Source organism: Hippocampus comes, unplaced genomic scaffold (genome assembly GCF_001891065.2).
Source record: "Hippocampus comes isolate QL1 unplaced genomic scaffold, H_comes_QL1_v1.1 scaffold81, whole genome shotgun sequence".
NCBI lineage: Eukaryota > Metazoa > Chordata > Actinopteri > Syngnathiformes > Syngnathidae > Hippocampus > Hippocampus comes.
Genome location: NW_017806179.1, coordinates 417,280 through 439,088, shown reverse-complemented (window position 1 = coordinate 439,088; position 21,809 = coordinate 417,280). Strand labels below are relative to the sequence as shown.

General features: G+C 50.9%; 3 protein-coding genes across 9 annotated transcripts in view; all 3 read left to right on the top strand.

Annotated features, from left to right (window-relative positions):
* Window positions 1-1,637, top strand: part of celf2 (cugbp, Elav-like family member 2) — a 107,281-nt gene extending 105,644 nt beyond the window's left edge. For 2 of the 3 annotated variants that reach the window (XM_019897590.1, XM_019897589.1), the window contains 4 exons: window positions 1-138; window positions 230-373; window positions 533-687; window positions 1,176-1,637. In XM_019897590.1, coding sequence (XP_019753149.1) covers window positions 1-138; window positions 230-373; window positions 533-660 — 410 coding nt within the window. In that variant the 3' untranslated portion in view covers window positions 661-687; window positions 1,176-1,637. The remainder of the gene's footprint in view (window positions 139-229; window positions 374-532; window positions 688-1,175) is intronic. The other variant, XM_019897593.1, reaches the window with a different exon arrangement.
* Window positions 1,638-6,413: 4,776 nt separating this feature from the next.
* LOC109532699 (USP6 N-terminal-like protein) lies at window positions 6,414-18,688 on the top strand. Of its 5 annotated transcripts, none has more exons than XM_019897709.1 (14): window positions 6,414-6,571; window positions 8,507-8,599; window positions 13,629-13,702; window positions 13,988-14,067; window positions 14,160-14,199; window positions 14,280-14,360; window positions 14,426-14,533; window positions 14,614-14,723; window positions 14,797-15,038; window positions 15,124-15,218; window positions 15,349-15,414; window positions 15,505-15,604; window positions 15,714-15,866; window positions 17,222-18,688. In XM_019897709.1, the coding sequence occupies exons 2-14, from the start codon at window positions 8,596-8,598 to the stop codon at window positions 18,571-18,573; spliced, it is 2,505 nt and encodes an 834-aa protein (XP_019753268.1). In that variant the 5' UTR covers window positions 6,414-6,571; window positions 8,507-8,595; the 3' UTR covers window positions 18,574-18,688. The 5 variants fall into 5 exon arrangements, with proteins under 5 accessions (XP_019753268.1, XP_019753270.1, XP_019753267.1 ...); XM_019897711.1 differs by lacking the exon at window positions 6,414-6,571 and adding an exon at window positions 7,065-7,443; XM_019897708.1 differs by lacking the exons at window positions 6,414-6,571; window positions 8,507-8,599 and adding an exon at window positions 11,853-12,105 and having other exon boundaries at window positions 14,797-14,845; window positions 14,918-15,038.
* A 2,409-nt stretch (window positions 18,689-21,097) lies between these two features.
* cand1 (cullin-associated and neddylation-dissociated 1) overlaps window positions 21,098-21,809 on the top strand; it is a 10,716-nt gene continuing 10,004 nt past the window's right edge. Inside the window, exon 1 of the mRNA XM_019897600.1 lies at window positions 21,098-21,453. Coding sequence (XP_019753159.1) covers window positions 21,386-21,453 — 68 coding nt within the window. The 5' untranslated portion in view covers window positions 21,098-21,385. The remainder of the gene's footprint in view (window positions 21,454-21,809) is intronic.

Here is a 21,809-nt window from a genome sequence, read left to right as displayed (position 1 = left end):
CGGCGGCGGCGGCCGGCACCATGGACGCGTTGACGCAGGCCTACTCAGGGATCCAGCAGTACGCCGCCGCCGCCCTGCCCACGCTCTACGGCCAGTCGCTGCTCCAGCAGCAGGGCGCCGCCGGCAGCCAGAAGGAAGGTACGCCCGCCCGCTCGCTCGCTCGCCGACGCCTCCGTTCGCCTCTGTTGAGTTGCCGTGACGACGGCGGCCCGCTGTGTCCCCCCCGCAGGTCCCGAAGGCGCCAACCTGTTCATCTACCACCTGCCGCAGGAGTTTGGCGACCAGGACATCCTGCAGATGTTCATGCCTTTCGGGAACGTCGTCTCCGCCAAAGTCTTCATCGACAAACAGACCAACCTCAGCAAGTGCTTTGGTAAATGCCTCGCCACCCGCAACGCAAAGGCGGTGTCGCCTCACTGTTTACGGCAAATTCAAAACGGGTCACGCACGCCTGGCGTTTTCGCTTGTCGCCCCCGGTCGAAGGCAAACGGTGACGCGACCCCGGCGCGCGTCTTTTTGCGCCGCTTTTCAGGCTTCGTGAGCTACGACAATCCGGTGTCGGCGCAGGCGGCCATCCAGGCCATGAACGGCTTCCAGATCGGCATGAAGCGTCTGAAGGTGCAGCTCAAGCGCTCCAAGAACGACAGCAAACCTTACTGATGTTCGCGCCGCCGCGGCCCTGCTCGGGTAAGTGCCGATACGCGCGTGCCGTCGAGTTGGCCGTCGCGCGGACAAATGGGAAATCTTCATTTGGCCTGATGCGTGTGAAAGAACGACAGATGCGCAAAGTGTCACGTCGGCGAGGAAAGCCAAAAATGCGGAATAAGCCAGCCAGCACGTCGCCCAAAAAAGTGCCGCTCGCTTTTATTTGGAAGGTCTGGCTTTTGACAGAATGCCTTTCGCAGAGCGGAACACAACAAGGTGGCACCGGGAATAGACGTACAAACCATTTCGTTTTGGAGGCGGATTTATTGACCGTGGTTCAAAACTTGAAGCATTAAAAGAAACCCCCCCCCCCGCGCCAAAAGAAAACATTTTCCTCCCCGCCCCCTGTTTCTTCCTTCACATGACTAAAAAGTGGCCCCGGACACCAACACAAAAAACGTTGGGGTTCCGAATTCTTGGTGGTGTTGAGCATAACGCCGCTGTTGTCGTGCTCTCTTTGCCTCTTTCAGAACATCATCTGTAGGCCGCCCCTTGCCCGATAAGAAAAACCCACAAATGTACTCATTCACCACGCCGCCAGACAAAAAAAAAAAAAACAAAAACCAAGGGTCTCAAGGTTGGTGATTTTTCTCACCTGAGCTGAGCCAAGCTCCCCGCCTACGCTGACGCCTACTGAACTTTTTCTTTGGATTTTCTCCCTTTTTTTTTTTTTTTTTTTTTTTTTGCATGTGACCTCATGTGGATGTTTTGGTGAGGTGATGACCACAAATCAATGTGAAAGGAACACAAAAGCTGCACTCATTCGTACGAAAACCATTTATTTTATTTGTCTTTTTGTTTTTTGGGGGGGGGGCAGGGGTTGCATTGGTTTTGTTTTGTTTTGTTGTCCCCTAGCGTCTCTTCCTCTGCTGTCGCTTTTTCTTCCTTTGCGTGACTTTTGACAAAAAAAAAAAAACCACACAAAAACAAAACCAAAAAAAAAAAACCCCATCCTGGCGGGAAAAGTGGGGGCGCCCGCACTCGCGTGTGGCCCAGCTTAAGACTACTTCCGCACAGTTTGGACTCTGAAGCTCTTTTTACATTTTTCAGGCCGTGTAAAGTTTTTGATAAGGAGTTTCTCATTAAAGTCTATATAGAGAACCACTTTTTGTAGAGTAGTTTCAAAGGGAACAACAAGGGGGAGGGGGGGGGGTGAATGCTACCTACTTGTGTCACCTTTTGCTCAACTGATTCCCAGACAGACAATCCGTGGTTTCAATGCACATGATGAGATGACCTATATTTTCTACTCTTTCAATGTATGGAGGTACAACCCAAAAAAGACAAAAAAACAACAACACAAGAAAAACAAACGTCGGTGCTTCTCGTGAGTATTAGTCCATCATCACAAGTCCAAGACACTTTTAATTGTGTCATGTTTCTTTTTTTCTTAGTTTGGGCTTTTTTCTTTCTTTTTTTTTTTTTAAGAGAAGACTTTTTAAAAAAAAAACAATTTACTTGAACAATGGCCGGAGCCTTTCCTAGCAATGTGCTGCGGGTTTTTTTTTCTCTTGCTTATCTTGTTGTCGTTTAATTAGTTCTATAAAAATGAGTCAAATCTATATCGATGGAAATGAATCTATAAATCTATATCTTTAATGTCACCTTGTGGAGCATCAATGTCATGATTTGATTTGTCTACGTGATGGCAACCAAATATTTAGATGTGTGTGTTTTTTGTCTTATAACCGAGATTTTAAAAAAACAAACAACAAAAAAAAAAAACGAAAAGTGAGTTTAGTTCCAAATTGGGAAGACGCGACTTCCTGCCTTGTGCGTGCGTGCGTCCGTCGACGTCTTATTCTTCTTCTTCTTCTTCTTCTTCTCTTTGTGACACGATGATGATTTGCTACCATACGTATTTTCTTCTCAGTGTTTTCATATTTAAGAAGTTCTCGCTTTCAAAAGAAAAAAACACAAAAGAGTTTGTTCACTTTGTGGTCTTGTTGCCTGAGAAAAATGTCCTGTTTGCTTTTTATTTGGATTTTTGTTCTCTTTGTAAAAATGTACAAAAAAAAAGTGCCCATGTGTCATAAATATATATCGATCTATATATAAATCTATATAAATCTAAATCTCTCTATATATCTCTAGACATGTGCGCACGCGCGCACGCTCTTGTGCAAGACCTCACTTTGTTGTTGTTGTTGTTATTATTGTTCTACTTCTTCTGGTTGTGTTGTGTGGGAGAGCCCCCGAGTGTGAACGCTTCCACGGGAACCACGCACACATCCGGGCACGCGCACACTTTGCGAGCACGCTCCTTAGCAAGCCTTAGCGGACACGCGTCTGTAACACGGGGGCGCGAGCGCTTGCTAGCACGCACGAGCACACTGACGCGCGCACGGCGGGCGGCGGGCCAAAGTGGGTCGGTGGGTGACACTCGTTGAGCACAAAATCTCCCTCCGCGCGCGCGCCTCCTTTCCCGTCACCCCCGCCCCCATCCAAGGCATGCTTCTTTTCTACACGACAAGCTCGCTCACCGCTGGCCTTAATCAGGGAGGATCGCGTGCCTCGTCGCTTTTTGTCCCAACAGCAACAAGAACAAAAAAAAAAAAAAAAACGCCTTTTAAATGCAACCGAAAAAAAAAGATGCAAAGGTTTTTGGTCCAAGTGGTACATCGGACTCGGCAGTTGGCAGCTCTTCCAAAGCTGCTTTTTTTTTCCTTCTTCTTTTTAACGGAAGCATATGGCAAGACACGTTTTGACTGATGTTTCGAGAACATTTTTCACGGCGCCCCACCAAAGTGACGAATAATCAACTGCGACATTCAAACTCGAATGCGTATACTGAGTCCGCACACACTATTTCTATCCAGCAATAGATTGATATCGATATGTGTGTGTGTGTGTTTTTTTTAAAAAGGTTTTGCTTTAACTGTCCACGGTCGAGAGTGATGCGGAAAGGCGTTCCTCAGAGTTTGTTTCGGACAGCAGGCGTGTGATTGGCTGACAAACAGGAAGTAAAAGGAGGCGTTCACTTGACAAGCACAAGCGTAGTTCCTCTCTGGGTTTGTTTGTTTGTTTGTTTGTTTTCTTTTCAAGAGGGTGTTGTTCTGGTTTTGTTTCACTTCGCCTCGGGGGCTCTCGTGCCGATTGTAACTTTGGATCTTGTCACTTCTCTGTCAGCTTTCCTGAATTAATCACATGGTTAACTAAGTGCTATTTATGGAAACAAAATGGGGAGATAAGAAAAATCCCGAGCTTGTGATTTCTTTGCATTTTGACTCGTCGAGTGTTTTGAAGCATCTAGAAAATGTCTGTGTGTGTGTTTTTTGCCAAATGATGCTTGTTCTCGTTAGATTTTTTTTTGTTCTCTTCAAAACTATAAGAGTAAAAAAAAAAATTTTCTAAGTGTTTTTCTTGGTTGTGTTTTTGTGGAGCGAAGCCAAAGTTGGCGTGATTTTGTGAGTTTGTTTGCCGCCGCCGATGGGGAACAACAACAACAACACGATGCCGGTGCAGGCTTTCCCATTTCTACAATCGATTGTACTTATGCATCATTTTGTACCAGTGCCACTACTTTTATACTGGACATTCAAGGAAACAGAGAAAAGGAGGGGAACAAAAAAAACAAACAAACCATCCCACAAACAAAGCGCTGTCTGTGAGGCCCGATGCCGTCAAAGTTTGACTTTTGTTTGCCACTGTTTTTTTTTTTGTTGTTTTTTTTTTCCTTTCTCTCCTCAGGGAGGGTCGCGACCTTTTTTTCCGGTGTGGTCACCGAAAGGGTCGTCGGATGGCTCCCCCAACTATTTAGTGCCCTCGAGTGGCTTGTTCTTGTGCGCATTCGTTTTGGGGAAGAACACGAGTACGAGTAGTTGTCGGGTTTGCTTTTTGGCTCTTTGGATTTCTGCCGTTTTTCTCTGTCTACCGAACGTGTGAGCAAAAAAAAAAAAAAGAAAAAAAATGTCAGCGTTTTTGTTTTGTTCTTTGTTTGGTCAACGTTTGTTCTGGTGTGATGCCTTTTTTTTTTTTTTTTTTTTTTTTTTTGCTTTTCGTCTCCTATATTAAAACCATGTTTTTCCTACCACTGGTCCCGCCTTGCTCCTTTCCGCGCATGGCCAACGGCGCGGCCGTATGGCGCGTCGAGCTCCACGTGGGCTTGTCTCCTTGCCTTCGTCTTGCACTTTGGTGCCTTGCCACCTCCAACCAACATAAATTCCAAAGCTGGCGACTTTGCAGAAAATTCTTTGACTGTTTATTTAGGTTGGGGTTGGGGGGGAGGTTAGGTGACCTCGTTCTCCTGCCCTATTTGTTCTATATGTTTTCACTCTTTGTAGCCATCATTTTCTTTTCGTGTCCTCATTTTCAGGTGTTGCAATTGATTTTGTTTTTTCATTGAATTTGTCCCCTTTTTTTACTTTTGAATAGATCTTTGTATTACTTTCATCTGGATTTTTCCCACAATATTTGTGTTCCCTTATTCTTATTTGTATTTATTTTTCTTTTGATAATTCGCTCTCTTGAATGTAGATTTTTCTGTGATCATTTTCATTTATTGTCAAAAACAAATATGGCATCGTTAAAAAAATCATAAATTGAAAAGCCTAAAATATTTCTCGAAAGAAAATAAACACGACCCAATTAATATAAACATGTCTCAATAAAATGAACTGCCTCGAAAAATCTGCAAGAATTTCAAATGCATAGATGATAAAATAGACTAGGTTTCAGTAACCAAAATGCGCACCCCGGAACACCCCCCACCCCTGCCGCAAGAACGAAAGGACCTCACACTTGGCCAATTTTTATTTTTCGCAAAGCAGATCAATGGAAGACATGAAAGCGTCGTCAGAGTCATGCCGGATGACGAAAAGGAAGAAATCCAGGTCACCGTACAAAAAGATCAAAAGAAAACGGATGGACAGGAAGCTGTCAGGTGAAGATTTGCACACAGAAAAAAGGCACAAGTTAAATCGTCAGGTGAGTTTCTTCATTCGTGACAGTACATTTCTGAATGCAAAAAAAAAACTTGTGCTTTAACGGTACTTTTCTGCCCTCTTGTGGCCACTTGGGGAACCTCACCACAAATTCCAATAAGAAGGAAGAATTGCAGCATTTATTCGGCATTCTTTTAAGTCCATCCATCCATTTTCCGACCCACTTTATCCTCACAAGGGTCTCGGGGGAGGAGGGAGGCGGGGGGGGGAGCCTCTCCCAGCTGTCTTCGTGCAGTAGGCGGGGGACACCCTGAACCGGTTGCCAGCCAATCGCAGGGCACACTCACACCTAGGGACAATTTCGAGCGTTTCATCAGCCTGCCATGCGTGTTTTTGGAATGCGGGAGGAAACCGGAGTAGCCGGAGAAAAACATTCTTGGAATCCACGTTACAAATCATGTACGAGTCCACTCTGACTTTCCGGGTAAAACAATTTAGCACGCTAGTAGGACGACTAGGGTCCGCGAGTAGAGAGCCCAGTGTTTTATTAGTACCGTTTTTCCTCTAATAGTGTCACTTTTTGACCGACAAGTGCAAAATTAAACTTCAGTAAACAATTGTGATGCACGAGTGACATTTCGAATGTTTGCGTTCCAAATGAGTTAAATTCGGTTGCTGTTTTGTCATGCTTTTGGTTGATTGGTTGTTTTTCGGTGAGAAATTATAGTTTTGAAAAGTGGGAATATTTTGGGGTGGGGTACAGTGGTGGCAAAAAAAGGGGAGGGGGACTGAACGTTGGCGTCCACTTGCCCTGATGCATTCAAGTGAGCCCGGAAGTGGCTCGCGGAGGGGTCGCGCGGGCGGCGCATCGCTACCTGGCTGCCTGACGTCCACCTCCGCGGCAGTTTGAGAAGTGGCCCAGACTTCCTGGTACACATGGCCGGCCAGGGAAGGAACCGTGCCGGCGTCGAGTTGAACGCAAGGTGAGGCTCGGTGGTGGTCGACTGAGTAAGGGGGGGTCAAATTGGCTTGGGGCATCTGTCAGGGAGAAGGAGGGGTTAAGGGGACACGGCATCGGCACCGCGGGCTGAATTGACTCGCGGCGCTCCGTTCGAGCTTGGTCAAGTGGCAGTCCACTCAAAACATGGCTTTATTGGACAATATTGAGAGTCTTCTTTAATTCTTCGTCTTTATTTCCACTTTGCCAAAGAGCTCGATGTCAGTTTTGTAATTGTGAACTTGGTGTTTGTTTGTATTCACCGAGGCCTACCTAGCAAACACACCAGTGTGGAGCTAGCCGATTAGCCCCAGTCGTCTTCCGATGTCTTCCTTCAAAATAAATGTCGTGTACAAATGTCATGACTTGAAAAGCGTGTCGTGCGTGTAGGGAACTTCTCGACCTGTGCTTAGCAGAGAGTCAAGTCGTTGTAATGAATCGTGTAGATGTAAAACTCGTCCAAAGACGGCTAAGCGGTGTAATTCGAAAGGTAAGCCAGTGCAGTTCTGCTTTAGATTGGTCGACAACTTCCGCCAAGGCCGCCCGTTCGTGGCTTCTCACTGGCTGTCTCGTGAGTCCCGAGGTTGCCGATTGGCCGAGACGAGCTGTCGATCAACGTGACGCGCCTAGGGTGCCCGCACACAGATGCGATGTTGGTGTCAACATAATCCAACGCTTACCTTATTTTACGCACTTAATAAACAATAATAAAAAAAAAAAAAAATCAGAATGACGAAAGGTGAACACGCTTCGTTGATCGATAGTGCTCGTGTTTTTGGCAAAGCTTGGTCTGTGCGGGGAAGAAAGTCGCTGTTGCTGTTGTGACGGGCGAGAGTCAAGTTCGTGGACGAAGCTCAGGTGAAGCAATACATTTTCACAATAAGATTTCGTTTCGTCTCAACAAACACGATTCTTATTCTTGTGAGGAGATATGACATAATTGTTGACTATGCCCTCCTGATAACTGTGACAGGAAGTGATATCACTTTGCTTGAGAGTGGTGCGTCTTTCCATCGCTCCCGTCCTCCTCCAGGGTAATGCGGCTTAGCTGCAGTTGGAGGCTTTGCGCTTAGAAATGGACTTTTATGTGTGCCGAAGTGTGACCCAGTAAACCAGTATAAAGTGAGGAAAACGTCATCCGGCCAGCATGCCCTGGTTGTCGTGGGCTCTGCGCCCGCCTTCCCGGTGTGTGATGACAGCAGCAGGATGTGTCAGGCCGGGACTATTTGCCTCATCAGCTTTTATTGGAAACATTGTATCCTTGGCTTTTGGGGGGCGGGGGGGATCAGCTTGCATCCCCACCCAACAAAGGCAATTCCACTGATTAATTGTCACTGAAAGGTGTGTGTGGGGGGGTAGTTGTGTAAAGTAAGTGAGTGGATTTTGACATCCTCCCACAGGTTAACACACAGGCAAGATTCAATGGCTCGTGTTGTCGAGTGGCGGTCTCCCAACTCAGAGGTAGTGGATTCGATCCCCGGCCCTTGTAACCGAGGCAAAGTGCCCTTGAACAAGAGAGTGAACCCCCAGTTGCTCCGGATGCTGCGTCACCAGGAGGCAAACGAGGAGTCAGTGTTGAAGCGCTTTGAGTGCCTTGTAGGTGGAAAAGCGCCATCGGAGCCAAAGCCCGTTGAGCCGAGAAGTTGTTTTTCCGAACGGAGTTTGGCTGTCAACAGAAAACGATGCGGCTCTGTCTTTGAATGACTGACCCTGTATGCGACGTCTCCGCCAATTTTTAAAACGAAGGAACAAGTTGATTTTGTAGACGCTTTCTTCCTGCCGGCGGCGTTTGGGACCAAGCGGTGACGTTTGCTTTCTTTGATGGAGCAGGCCGCCGGCTTTGGCACCTCCAAATGTGTGTGTGGCGCAAATGCGGTGGCGTCTCGGGCTTCCTTCCAAGTCATTTTGTTTGCGTGTGCAGGTCATGAGCGCCTCGAGGAAGGAGAAAGTGGAGAACGAGCGCACCCGTCCGGAGATCGGCCCGGCGCGCCCCACCCCCGCGCTCCTATCATGAGTGAGTTGACGTCTTGAATTTGGGAGTTTTTTCCTGATGATTCTTCAAATGGAGTTCAACGGGGGTATTCAAAGGTCATCGGCAAGTCACAAAAGAATGTCGAAAAATGATGCGACACTTGCGCTGAAAAGGTGGCGGCGGAGGTGTCGCTCACCTCACGGCTGGCGCTGCAAAATAGGACGGCCTGCGGTTGGACCTCCCCCAACCCGGGATGATCCTCACTTTGACAAGTATGCCAGATGAAAGCGGGGGCGTATAATTTGATTGAAGAACCCTCGGATGGCTCAAACCAAGATAGCCGGCGGGGTCTTAAATTCCTTGCGGGGGGGCGCGGGGGGGTGCGAGGCACTGTTGCTAGGGCAACCAATGTGGACTGTCGGGCAATTGGATTTAACGAGCGCCGTTGAAGTAAAGTGCTGTGGACGCCAAAGTGTTATGTGGAATTGGGAACCATGAGAGCCTTGCTTGTCACGCGCCAAGAGAGATTGCACTCCCGTCGTCTCTATTTTCAGCGCCAATTCAAGTCGCTCGTGGTCGTAAGGAGAAAAATGAGCGCTGCTCGACGTCGCTGTTGTCGCTTTTGACATTTCCGCACCGGTTTGTGTTTTAACTGCGTACTGTTGGAGCTGTTTGGATGACGCCATGGCATGTTGTTGACACGTTGGAAGAGATGTTGGGCTGTCCGGAGCTTCTGCCTGATTTGCGTGGTTCAATATGAACAGGTGAAGGAATTGGCCGGGGCTCCAGACTATCGGCACAACTTTGCGCTCCCACATTGAGCCGCTTTCCCGACCTTGCCTCTCGTACCCAGCCGGACGCTCTCCGCAAGCGTCTGCGGAATGTGGTTGCTCCACCCTTGTTGCGATGGACGGTTTTCTGTCTTGTCTTGATGAAAGACGTGTGTGTGTGTGTGTGTGTGTGTGTGTGTGTGTGTGTGTGTGTGTGTGTGTGTGTGTGTGTGTGTGTGTGTGTGTGTGTGTGTGTGTGTGTGTGTGTTGTCGGAGCTAGGATGCGGGCGGAGGTTCATGACAGGAAGGAAGCTTAGCTGGATTGTGATTACATCTGGAGGCAAACAGGGCAGCGAGAGGAAATGAAGCCTGGGGGCACGAGCGCTTTAATGAGTGCTCATGCCCCCCAAACCCCGCCCCCAAATTTAGCGTGGAAATGAAAATGGGTGGGGAAAAATCCCCCAGAATGCTCCCAAGACAAAATGCTGGTCACTTCAATGCATTGAGTCTTGTTATCCTTCTGTCTCAGCTTTTCTTTTGACTCTGCTTTTTCACGATGCCTTGAGATGAGGGCACCGTAGCCCCCGTCGCTACACAACGCAAAGGAGCAAGAAAAGGGGGCCCAACTCGCTTCCTCGTTGGATACACAGCAGTGATTTCCAACGCGGGCACCGCTGAGCTGTTTTTTTGTTGTTTTTGTTTTTTGATTTGAACAAAATGTCTGCCACAGCCTAGCAACCCGGAGCGGGAGGCATGGCAACGGGGCCGATGAGACCTTGCGGCGGCGCATGCGATTGACGCCCGCGTCCGTCTCTTGAAGATACGCGTGTGTCGCGGAGGATGCTGGGAAATGCAGTTGCCACCAGAAGAGTGTCGGGAATGGCAAATCCATCCATCCAAAAACGGCGATAGGACGAACACAGGTTAACACTTATTCTGGCTCGGGGGGTGGGTGGGGGCGGGCGCTTCAAATGCTTCAAAAGTAGCAATGAAAATATTGCTGAGGATTAAAGCAACGCATTCGCAACAGCAAAAAAAGAATACGTTTTAGATCAAATGAGGCATTCCAAAACGTATTGCTTGGAAAAAAGATCACAATTTAGAAAAAAATAAAAACTACAGTTCATTATTTTGCTTCCCCCAAAAAAAATCTTATCCTTGAAATAAAATTCTGGAGTAACTGAAATGGCGCATGAAATAGGATGATGTGCAAAAAAGTAAGGGAAGAGGAAAAATGCCCACATGTGATTTCAAGAAGTAGAACTCAAGAAAAACGCCACTTTATGTCGAAAATAAACAATGCTGCAGAATCATTTGAAAAGAAAGAAGACTTGCAAAGAGCCGGCAAATGTTGTCGGCTTTGTTGTTGACGTTGTACCTAATCAATAGTCCGGCGAGTGTCTGATTCCGAATGCGCTCGTTGAAAAGCGCGAGGGCGTGCTTCCTGCCAAGCGTCCCTTCTTCTGGCGTTGCTCAGGGGGAGGAGCGGGAGGTCCAAGACGAGGGAGAGCGAGAGCGGCAGTCGAGGCGCACACGTTCAATTCACTTGAAAGGACGTGCGCCGGTAAAAAGAAGAACAGGAAAAGGAGGGGGAGGAGGAGGTGGGCTGCCACTTTCAAGCTCCCCACCGCCGCTTCTTTCTTATTCATGATGGGAGCTCGCGAGGACGGGAGCCCGTGTCATACCCGGCGTCGCGGGACCGAGTCCCCCGGCGCCGCGTGGCTGTGAGCGGGCATGCAGGTGCTGCAGATGGTCAAGGAGATGGTGGCGCCGGCCGGGCGCCGGGCGGCCGCCGCCGCCCTTGGAGGTGTGTGCCTTCTCCTCACGCTTGACGTGCCGCGCTCCTCGCCGCAGGAGCTGCGCTTCCGCTCGCCGTTCAACTGCACGCCCAACTGTCCATCGACTACTTGCATCGGCCGTCATTCAGTGACTTCTCCAACTTCAAATTGTCCAAATCCTCGCGGTGGAACCGATAAAATCCAGTGTTCAAATAACAGCGTTATACAGTGCGTTACCCCCCCGCCTCCACTCCCAAGGGGGGAAAAAAAACAAGGCTGAAAAAAAGTTTCATACCATAATAAAGAGCGCCCGCCTGACCTTACGTCGACCGCTTGTGCGTGGAGGCTTGCCAACAAGAAAAAGGTCATCACGCTGATGCATCGGCGGCGTGTTCTTCCTTGTCTTTGTTGTCCTCCAAGCAACAAGTCCATTTGCACGCGAGCGCACTGCGGGCAAACGGGACACGTGCGTGCCTTTTGCGGGCGTCGGTACAACCAAACGCAAAGATTTCTTGCGGCAAAAGTCTCGCCGAGGCATCTCGCGGTTCGGAACTAAGTTGAAGCGAGGCGAGGAGCTTCATTCATTCATTCAGTCAGTCGGGCTTTGGCCTAAGGCGTCATTCTGCCTTGCAGATCTGGCCTTTCACGGCAGGGCTCGATCCTCGGTGGCGCGAGCCCACGCTCCGGGCCGCCGGGTCCCAGCGGGCTTTTCCGACGCCGTGTGACATTTTTCACGTCGGGGCGAGGAGAAACTGAAATGCGCTCTTTGTGAAAGCCCCTCGTCCGCGGCGGCGCTTAGGCCGTCCAACAGAGCCGGCCTTGTTGCGCTCCTTCAGTCCTCGTCGTTGTTTGGCTGGGGGAATGTCGCGAGTGGGAATAAGGGCGAGCGCTTGCGGCGCTCGGATCTCCCCGCCCCATTGCGACGGCACGGGTCGCGAGGGTGCCCGTCTCGCCATGCGCCGTTCAGGGATGAACCCGCCGCCGGAAGGCTGCCGAAAAGGTAACGACAACGCCGCCGCGCCTTTGGGCTTGGGGCTCCGACGTCAGGCGGGGCCACTTTCAGGGCTCAAGGAGTGCAACCATCGTTTTTGAGTGCGTGCGTGCGTCGTGCCAGACAAATGATTGTTGTTGAGTTCTGATGGTGTCATCGTTCAGGGCAAACAGGGCGGTGTCAACATTGTGGGAATGGCTTGAATCGGTGGGGGGGGAAATGGCAATTCGCGGTGAGTGATAGAGCAACATTTCCAAGCGCCGGTCTCGTATTTTTATTTTATTTTTTATTTTTTATTTTGAAAAGTTTAAAGCGTGTTATAGGAATTAGTTGAACTGTTTAAAGTTGGCGGCATTTACATCGGCAAGAAAATGTGCAAATCGGACGTTACAACCCGCCCCAAAAAAAGCACATTTTGGGCTTTGATTTGGAAATGGCACAACAATGGAGTGGCGCCGTTTCAGTGGTTGGGCTGGCACTCCACTTGGATTCCGTCTCCACTCGAGCAAGCGCAACATCTGAGGTTGGCTGGGAACAAAAGACGGCCAGTTGACGCGTGCGTCCGTCGTAACTGGTTGTTATGGAGTGCGGCCGGAGGCCACGGGAGCGCTCGTCAGTGCTCGAAAGCTGCTTGTTCATCTCACCACGCTGGTCTTCGGGTTGGCGTGACTATGTGGACCAGTGTTCATTCAGCATTCTTTGGGAGATTGAGTCTTATTTATCAAAGATGAGATTTATAGTCTCCTTCGTTTTCTTGAAGCATTCTTCTTTGCGAGGGTCATTTTTGACAGCATTTTCAAGTGGGGGAGTTTGTCCGCAAACACTATTTTGATCATATTTCTGAAAGCGGATGTTTTCATGATTGTTTATGTTTATTTTTAAAGCATCTTATTTATCAAAGATGAGATTTATAGTCTCCTTCATTTTCTTGAAGCATTCATCTTTGCGAGGGGCATTTTTGACAGCATTTTCAAGTGGGGGAGTTATTTCTGAAAGCGGATGTTTTCATGATTGAGTGTTTATGTTTATTTTTAAAGCATTTGAATTTTTAGAAATCTTATTTGTTCCTGTTTTTACTCCAAGTATTATTGCTCAATGTGTGTGTGACCGATATGTTATTTTTAAAGCCGTTATTTGTTTTTCGATATGTGCTTTTCAACTGAGATTTCTGCAAGCGTTTTTGTTTTTGTTTTTAAATGACATCAGGACTGAGGTGTCCAAAAAGGTCAGTTGGAATTCCTTTGGTGGTGGTCGCTACGGAAACATGACCGTGTTTGCCAAGTTGTTTTTGTGGTTTCGCTCACCAAAAAAACGACTTTGCCGTTTTAAAAAAACAAAAACACACACACCATTACAAAGGTATGAAAATATTTGCTCAGGTTTCACTTTTACCTGAGAAACTTCCAAACAGACCTCCACCAAGACCCAACAAGTGGAGCATTTTCAACATGTTTTGTTCGTCTTTGTCTTCATTCTCCCTTATATCATGTCGTGTGTGTGTGTGTCTCTCTCTCTCTCTCTCTCTCTCTCAGCGTCTGACAGCGATCAGGATGCCGCCGTGAAACTGGAGCAGGAACGGGCCGAGATTGTGGCCAAATACGCAAAGGTTGGCATGCTCTCTTCTGTCCATTTCACACACACACACACACACACACTTTTTCTCCGGGCCGTTGACGCCTCCGCTGAGGACGCGGCTCTCCGTCAAGATGCGATCGGGCGCCCGACTATCACGCGAGCGCTTGATTCCTTTTGTCACTCGAGTGAGTCAGGTGACAAAAGTGGAAAAGGCTGCGACACCAGCTGAACTTTTGGGGCCGCGGTCTTTGTGCCGATGGTTCCCGGTCGAGTTGCCGCCGTGAAAACGTGTCGCGATGTGTCATCGTCGTCGCAGGGCAAAGAGGCCACCGTGGAGCCCTGGGAGGACATCGACTTCAACCTGTACAAGGTCATCGACCGCTTTGGCTTTGTGCAGTAAGGACGCATGCACACGCACACACACACACGTAGTGCCAGGAGAAGGGGGTGCAAATGGCTAAAGGCCTTCCCTCTTTGTTGTTTTGAAGCGAGAAGGAGCTCCCGTCCTACGACGCGGCGGAGGAAAAGGTGCTCAGTCTCGTCCGATTCCCGGCACCCGTTGTCGATGGCCCGCCGGGCGAATAACCCCTTTTGATTGGCCCGCGCAGCACAAGCACACGGAGTTGGAGAGGACCACCAAGTGGCTGAAGATGCTGAAGAGTTGGGACAAATACAAGAACAGCGAAAAGGTGATTTGTCGATGCTCGCGCGACGGCCCTCCAAACGTCCCACGTGGATTTGTGGTCCCGCCCAGCTCGCGCGGAGGGTCTACAAGGGAATCCCGCTGCAGCTGCGGGGCGAGGTGTGGTCGCTGCTGCTGGACGTCCCCCAAATCAAGGAGGAGAGGAAGGACTTCTACGAGGTGGGAAGCGCGCCGCTCGCGGCCTCGGTCTTTCCCGCGCCGGCGCGCTGACCTCCGCGCCGTCCGCGGGCGCTCTGCAGAAGCTGAAGGCCGGAGCCAAGGGCTCGTCTCCGGACGTGCGCCAAATCGACCTGGACGTCAACCGCACCTACAGGGATCACATCATGTTCATGCATCGCTACGACGTCAAGTGGGTCCCCGGCGACGCGCTCCGCCGGGTCCGCCCCGTCTCGGCTCTTAAGCGTTTTGTTTTGCCGTCGCAGGCAGCAGGCCCTGTTCCACGTGCTGACGGCCTACTCCGTGTACAACAAGGTGAGTCCCGTGCGAAGACGTCTGGGGCGAGAGCGGCGGCCTTCTCCCTCCGACGCGCGCTTGTCTTTGCAGGAGGTGGGCTACTGCCAGGGCATGAGTCAGATCACGGCGCTGCTGCTCATCTACATGAACGAAGAAGACGCCTTCTGGGCTTTGGTCAGGCTGCTGTCGGGACACAAGCACGCCATGCACGGTGGGGAGCCGCGGACATCGCCGCCGCCGCCACGTCGCCCACGGCGGATTCTGATCCCGTCCGTGCGCGCGCGTTTTTGACCTAGGCTTTTTCGTCCCCGGCTTCCCCAAGCTGATGCGCTTCCAGGAGCACCACGACCGCATCCTGAAGAAGATGATGCCCAAGCTCAAGCGTCACCTGGTGAGAAATCGCTTTCCCAAAATTCACTCGATTTGAACTTTGGCAGCGTGGTTGCAAGCGCCCATTCCCGGAGGATGAAATTCACTGCCAAGCGCCTGCGTGCCTTGCTCATGAGTCGTGTCTCCTGCAGGACAGCCAGGAGGTCCTCACCAGCCTGTACACCATGAAGTGGTTCTTCCAGTGCTTCCTGGACAGAGTGAGCGCTTGGCAAAACGCGCGCGCAGCCCACCTCTGGAAGAGGCGCCCACCCGGTGTAAAGAGCTGCCCTTTTGTTTTGTCCTCCCAGACTCCCTTCACTCTCACTCTCAGGATCTGGGACATCTACATCCTGGAGGGCGAGAGGACTCTTCCCGCCATGTCCTACACCGTCCTCAAACTGCACAAGAGTGAGTACGCCTTGCGCCGTCGCCGGCGTCGAGAGAGAAACGCGCGCCCGCGAAGCGTAAAACGTCCTCATTTGGGGAGCGGATGTAAGCTCGGCTGCCTTGTCCCCAGAGCACCTGCTGAAGTTGAGCATGGAGGAGCTGGTGGACTTCCTGCAGGTGACCTTGTCCAAAAATTTCTTTTTCCATGATGACTTTGTGGTGGAGCAGCTGCAAGTCTCCATGGCGGAGCTCCGAAGGGCCAAGTTGGACCTGCCCGCGCCAGGTACTGCTTTTTGCCGCCGTTTTGAAGTCGCAGTAGGGTGAACCCCCGTTTGCCGCCGGCCGATGTTCCGCGCTCACCCGGACGGCGCGGAGGGGTGCAACGCATTTGACATTTCAACGCACTTGTTGAAACGTTGCCGAGCGCCCGCTGTCAAGAAACGGGAGACATGGAGAAAATGAAAAGGGTCTCGCTCGTTTCAAATTGCTTATTTGTCACTTCCAGTTGACGTTCCCTGTCATTTCAGCCGACCGAAGTTTGCTAGCTGAATGCTAACATACGGGCTCACCCAAATTAGAAGCGGTGATGCGGGAGTTTCCAAACAATTGCATGTTGAAAGTTTGCCACTTTGCGGCGGGTGCGGCCGACCGAGTGCGGGGGCTTCACCGTCGCGCTTGTTGTTTGTCTTCTGCTTAACCTTCCTCTCTCCTTGCTCTTCTTCTGAACAAACGTTAGTCAAGCACTACAAAAAGGTGGCGATGAGCGGGTGCCACATTCGCTCCTACGACACCAACCGGTGGGATTTCATGACTGCTCTCTCTCCCCCCCTCTCTTCCCATGTCCATCCGTCTGGCAGTCCGTCCGTCCTGTGTGTGGTTTGTCTGTCCAGCGCGCGGGCCTTACCTGGCACGACCTTTACTTTGAGATGCCTTGCTTTTTTTGTGGAGCCCCTTCATTGGCTGACACTGCTTCTTTCTTGTCGATGTCATTGTTGAAATAATGCACCCCCTCCCCCCCCCAAAAAAAAAAAAATTGCGCTCGATGGCAATGAAGAAAGAAAAATCGTCGTACTCAACCGGGCACCACATTCTCCTGCCAGTTAAAAAAGGCCATCTTGGAGCCCCTTTCCCCCCAGAATTTTGAAAAATTCAGCTCTCCAAGCCCGTTGAACGTAGAAACATGAAATATGCTCAACTTGTCAATCATGGGTAGTCTCAAGAGGCCGTGCCCAAAAGGACACAGGAAGTCGGCCATTTGGGCTGGTTTCCAAGGATCATCGCCCCATAGAGGAGTTGTTGAAAATTCCGTTCTCGAAGCCGGTTTGACGTAGCAACGTGAACGTGCCCTTGTGTTTAACTTGTCGGAGCGACCGCCGCCTCATCATCAGACTCCGGGGGTCCCGTTTGGTGCCGTAGGTGCCCGAGGCATCTTCCCAAAGGGGCTCCCGTCCTAAGACCCAAAGTGTCTTTCCGTTTTGTGTCACTGAATGTAACTGTCCTTCTTCGCCAGTGGACTTGCATGACTCCATGTCCCCCGTTGTGTTGTGACGCTGCGCCACCTCCTCCACGAACGACTTTGTTTTCCGCCGGATTCCCCGTGTGACTTTTCATTCGGTTGCTCTGTTTGTGGTCTCGCAGGTCGAGATGAGGAGTTCCCCAAGAAGCCTCTCGGGCAGCTTCCTGAGATGGAAGTGAACCACGTGGCCAACGGCCAGAGCCACGCGGAGCCGGCCGAGCCCCCGGAGCCACCCGCCCCGGTGCCGGGCGGTCACCCCCCGAGTCGGTTCCGCCGGGACTCGCTGGACAAGTCCATACGCCAGCGTAAGGCCGCCGACGCCAGGGACGGTCACCTCAAGGTGGCCTCCAACGGGCTGCACTTGCCAGAACGGGGGTCAACGCCCACTCCCGGGCCGCAGAGAGACGGCGTCGCCAACCGCAACCACAACCCCGACACCGCCTCCGGTGCTCACCGTGACGTTGGTCCTCGTTGGTTCAAACCCTCCGAGACCAAGCTGGAAGCGGCCAAAGCCATGGCGGCCCGAGAGAACCGGCAGAAGCGGTCAGCGGCGCCGTCTCCCGCCCCTATCCCGGCCCACGACGGCCAGGATGACGACCGGCGGGCCGAGCGCCGGCCGCAATCCAGGGGCCCGGTTCCGGGCGCCAACCGCGGTTCCAACGCCTCCCAGTACGACAATGTACCGGGACCGCTGGATCCGGAGTTTGAGATCCTGGAGCTGGAGAGACCCCCGACCAGGATGCGGACTCCTCAGAATGAGACACTCTCGTACGGCGTGGCGGCCAGAGTCCCTGGGTACGGCGGGAATGTGCTTACAGCACAGTCTGAATCCAGAATGCCCTCGCACCCTCCTGCGCTGTCATTTGCCCACCATCAGCCAGTGGGAGTCCAGACCCGCTTCCCCATAAACCAAAACCACTACCAGGCCCCCACTCAGGTCCCCATATTTCACCCAGGCTTGAGACACTACGACGCGGCCGCCGGGGATCAAACCTATGCCGCCACCAGGCGACCGGCCGGGACCACCTCCCCGGAGCGGGCCCTCATGAACTACCTGGCGACCCACCGCAGGGAGCCGCCGCCCAACCGCCGCAGTCCCAGACTGCCGCCCTCGCAGCTGGGGAGCGCCGCCACCCCCATCTACCTGCAAAAGCTCACCTCCGCCGCTCACGTCCACGGCCCTTTGGACTACAGATTCGAGGGGCGCGCCGAGTACCCCCCGCAAGGGCGGATCCCCGTGTCCCAGTGGGGCCCAGAGGAACCGCCGCCGCCGCAGTCCCCAGGCGGGATGCCTCGCTCGCCCAGCTTCCAGAGAGCCCAGATGTCTCCCGTGGACGTGTTTGAGTTCCCGGAGGACGAGGCCGGCGGGACGCGGCGGGGTGTCATGCCCCAACAGCTCCCCCGCCTGTTCGGAGGGAAGTACTACAGGCACGCGCAGGAGGCCTTCGCCATGCAGGAGTCCATGCTGCTCTGACCGCAGCGGCAGCCACAGGGAAGGCCGCTCGAGCGCCCACGCTCACGTACTGGTTGGCTCTTTGTGCACTTCAGTGCACTGGGAGGACAGCCATATCCTACTCGGCGTGTTTTTTCACTACTGACTTGGGCATAAATGCTCAAGCCGCTTCCCATGCCGGAGGCAAATCAGAGGCACGCCAGCCTCTCACCTATTTACTTCCCGCTAATTTAAAACTTAAAAAGAAAGGCTGAAGATTAAATTTTATTTTTGAGTGCCAGTCTTAACAAGAGGCATGTTTGTGTGTGTGTGTGTGTGTGTGTGTGTGTGTGTGTGTGTGTGTGTGTGTGTGTGTGTGTGTGTGTGTGCGCGCGCGCGTGTGTGTTGAGGGAGAGAGATGGCAATATCTTTTAAAATTGGATATGTACAGTGTGTTTGTCAATATTCTTGCAGATTAAAAGTGAGCCTCCATCTTTATTTTTTGTTACTCGTACAAATTGACACTGGAGCTCAGTTAACACCTCCCAGGGTTTACTTGCAAGCACAGGAAGGAACTCCAGTTCGCCGCGACTCACTAGAGGACATCGACATTTTCAAACACCTCCATTTTTTGTTTTTGATTACAATGCGTTGACCCCTGATTAACTGACGTGCAATCTTCTTGTTTGTTTGTTTTTTTTGTTTGTTTTAATGCACTGTGACTACTGGACCATGAGGCCACGTCTTTTTTTGTGTTGATGACAAACACAAATTACATTTGTGAGGGCTAATATTCAGTTTTTGTGTCTGGTGGCATCGCTACATTTATAATGTAACTTAGATGCTGTTTTTTTGTTTGTTTGTTTTAATTGACATTTGTTATTCATGTTTGTCTTTGAAGATGCTCTTATCATGACTCGGACAAGTTGCAGTCAAAGTTTGTATGAACTCGCGTTAAGTTTTTTGTTAACGCTGTCAAGTGGACTACTGTCTTGCGGAAAGGCAAAATGCGATGGTGGCGCATTTGAATGCTGCGTCTTGTGTCGGCTGTTTGACATTGCTCAAATTTTCTTTGTCCGAAGACTAACTGCACACATGCATTTGAATATTTTTGCTGAATAAACAAGGTTGAAGTGGAAAATGGGACAGTTGGTCACATTTATTTGGGTGAATTGTTACTTCACTTCACACATCCATCCGATCCGCTTCTCCTCAAGAGGGTCTCGCGGCGTGCCAGAGCCGATCCCAGCCGTCCTCTTTGGGCAGTAGATGGGGGACACCCTCAGTCGGTTGCCAGCCCATCGCAGGGCACGCACAGACGAACAGCCATCCGCGCTCACAGTCACACTGCGGGACAATTTCGAGTGGTCCCTTAACCTACCTTTATCCTTGACCGGAGGTGGTCCTACCACGTTTTTTGGAACGTGGAAAGAAACCGGAGTGCCTGGAGGAAACCCACGCGGGCCCCGGGAGAACATGCAAACTCCACAGAAAAAGTCAGTGATGATGGATCAATTTTAGTGGATCATATCACTCAAAATATTGAATATTTATCCTAAAAACAGACCCCCCAGGACGACCCCCCCCCCAAAAAAAAAACCTGGCACGTGAACGCGATTTTCAATCAGTTGGGGGGACAGCCACTGGAGGGCGCATTGACGACCACATGACCAGGCTCCGGGAGACGGCAAACATTGTTCCACATCAATGACAAAGCCCAGTTTCCCAACGGAAACGACAACGTGTGGCTGTCCCGAAGACCCTCAATCCGCTTGCCCCCCAAAGGTGATCGATGTCGCCCCATTTCGACGACACCACTCCCAGCAGTCACTGCAACAAGGACGGCTGCAGGATTTTTCTTTCCCACGACTCACATTAGGGGCGAAGAAAGGAGTTTCGAATTATATTGTAAAATATCAAATAAAATGCCGGAGGAGGTGGCTTTCTGACGGAGCTAAAATGTCCACATTGACGGTCAGGTGTGGCAGTCAAAAACAGCAGTATCATGTCTATATGATTCTATTCTATTCTATTCTATTCTATATGAACATTCGGCAAGCCTCCTCCCTGCCCATCTTTAAAGCCCGCCTCAAAACGGACTTGTATTCTTTGGCATTTGACTTAGCATGACCCAAATTATGATCTTAGTTATACTGTTTGGTCAGCAAGCCTCCTCGCTGCCCATCTTTGAAACCCGCCTGAAAACTGACTTGTATTCTTTGGAATTGGACTCAGCATGACCCAAATTATGATCTTAGTTATACTGTTTGTTGCTCTCTATCGTCTTTGTTACTGATTTGTTGCTTTACTATTGTATATGTTAGTTGCTCCATGTACAGCACTTTGTGTGCAGCGAAGTGCTCGAGAAATACTGTTGAGTTGAGTTGAGAGTTGATTTGGGATTCAGGACATCCCTGGGGTTTTTTATTCAGACAAAGTTATAGAATTAGTTTTTTCTCGTCAGTCAGGTCACAAACGGGAGCCTGCCTACTCATCATCATTTCTTATTTTCTAGGTCTGTCCAACAAGTGGGTGTGCGTGCACGTGTGTATGAACCCCAGCAGCATCCAGTCCCGCAAACCCCGCCCCTCTTCGGCGGAGAACGGGATCTCTATTGACACATTCAAAACGCACCGATGCCCACTCGTCCGCCGCCGCTGCCGCTGTAGCGCAAACAAGAAAGAAAAGAAAGGACGACAAGAAGGAAAATACTCGAGCGGAGGCAACAGTAGCGGCCAGAATCGGAGTTGGAACAAAAAACAGAAACGAAGACAAAGAGTTCGGAACCGGAACAGACGCACACACTCACTGAAGAGCGAGCACCGCGCTAGCAGCCAGGCTAACGGCTAACAACATGGCGAGCGCCTCGTATCACATCTCCAACCTCCTGGAGAAAATGACCTCCAGCGACAAAGATTTCAGGTAAAATGGCCGTTCACTCGCCACACTTTTCCGCATTGACTCAGATGCGTGTGCTCTGAATCAAAGGGAGAGAGAAGCGACTCCTGTGTAGCAGGCCTTTGAGCGTGTTAGCACTTTAGCATTGCCACCTGTCTGATCGTGGTCAGGTCTCCCGCTCGCAAAGAACTTGCCCTCTAAAAATGCCATTTGAACAGCCCACTGTCTCATTTTGGGCTGTTTGGCGCGCGGAATGCCGCCACGGGGTCGTGACAATGCAACACTGACGCCAACGGCTCTTAGCGCACTCACAACCGGGGCTAGTTAGCCGTTAGCTGCGGTATCCCCCCCCCCACAACACCCACCACCCACCAACACAC

Bases quoted from the DNA above. Each gene is read 5' to 3' on its own strand.
- LOC109532699 (XM_019897706.1), top strand. From the start codon at position 11,967: ATGTCGCGAGTGGGAATAAGGGCGAGCGCTTGCGGCGCTCGGATCTCC. The intron at 14,200-14,279 runs GTGCTCAGTCTC...TGGCCCGCGCAG, and splicing joins ACGACGCGGCGGAGGAAAAG to CACAAGCACACGGAGTTGGA. The intron at 15,415-15,504 runs GTGAGCGCTTGG...TTGTCCTCCCAG, and splicing joins TCCAGTGCTTCCTGGACAGA to ACTCCCTTCACTCTCACTCT.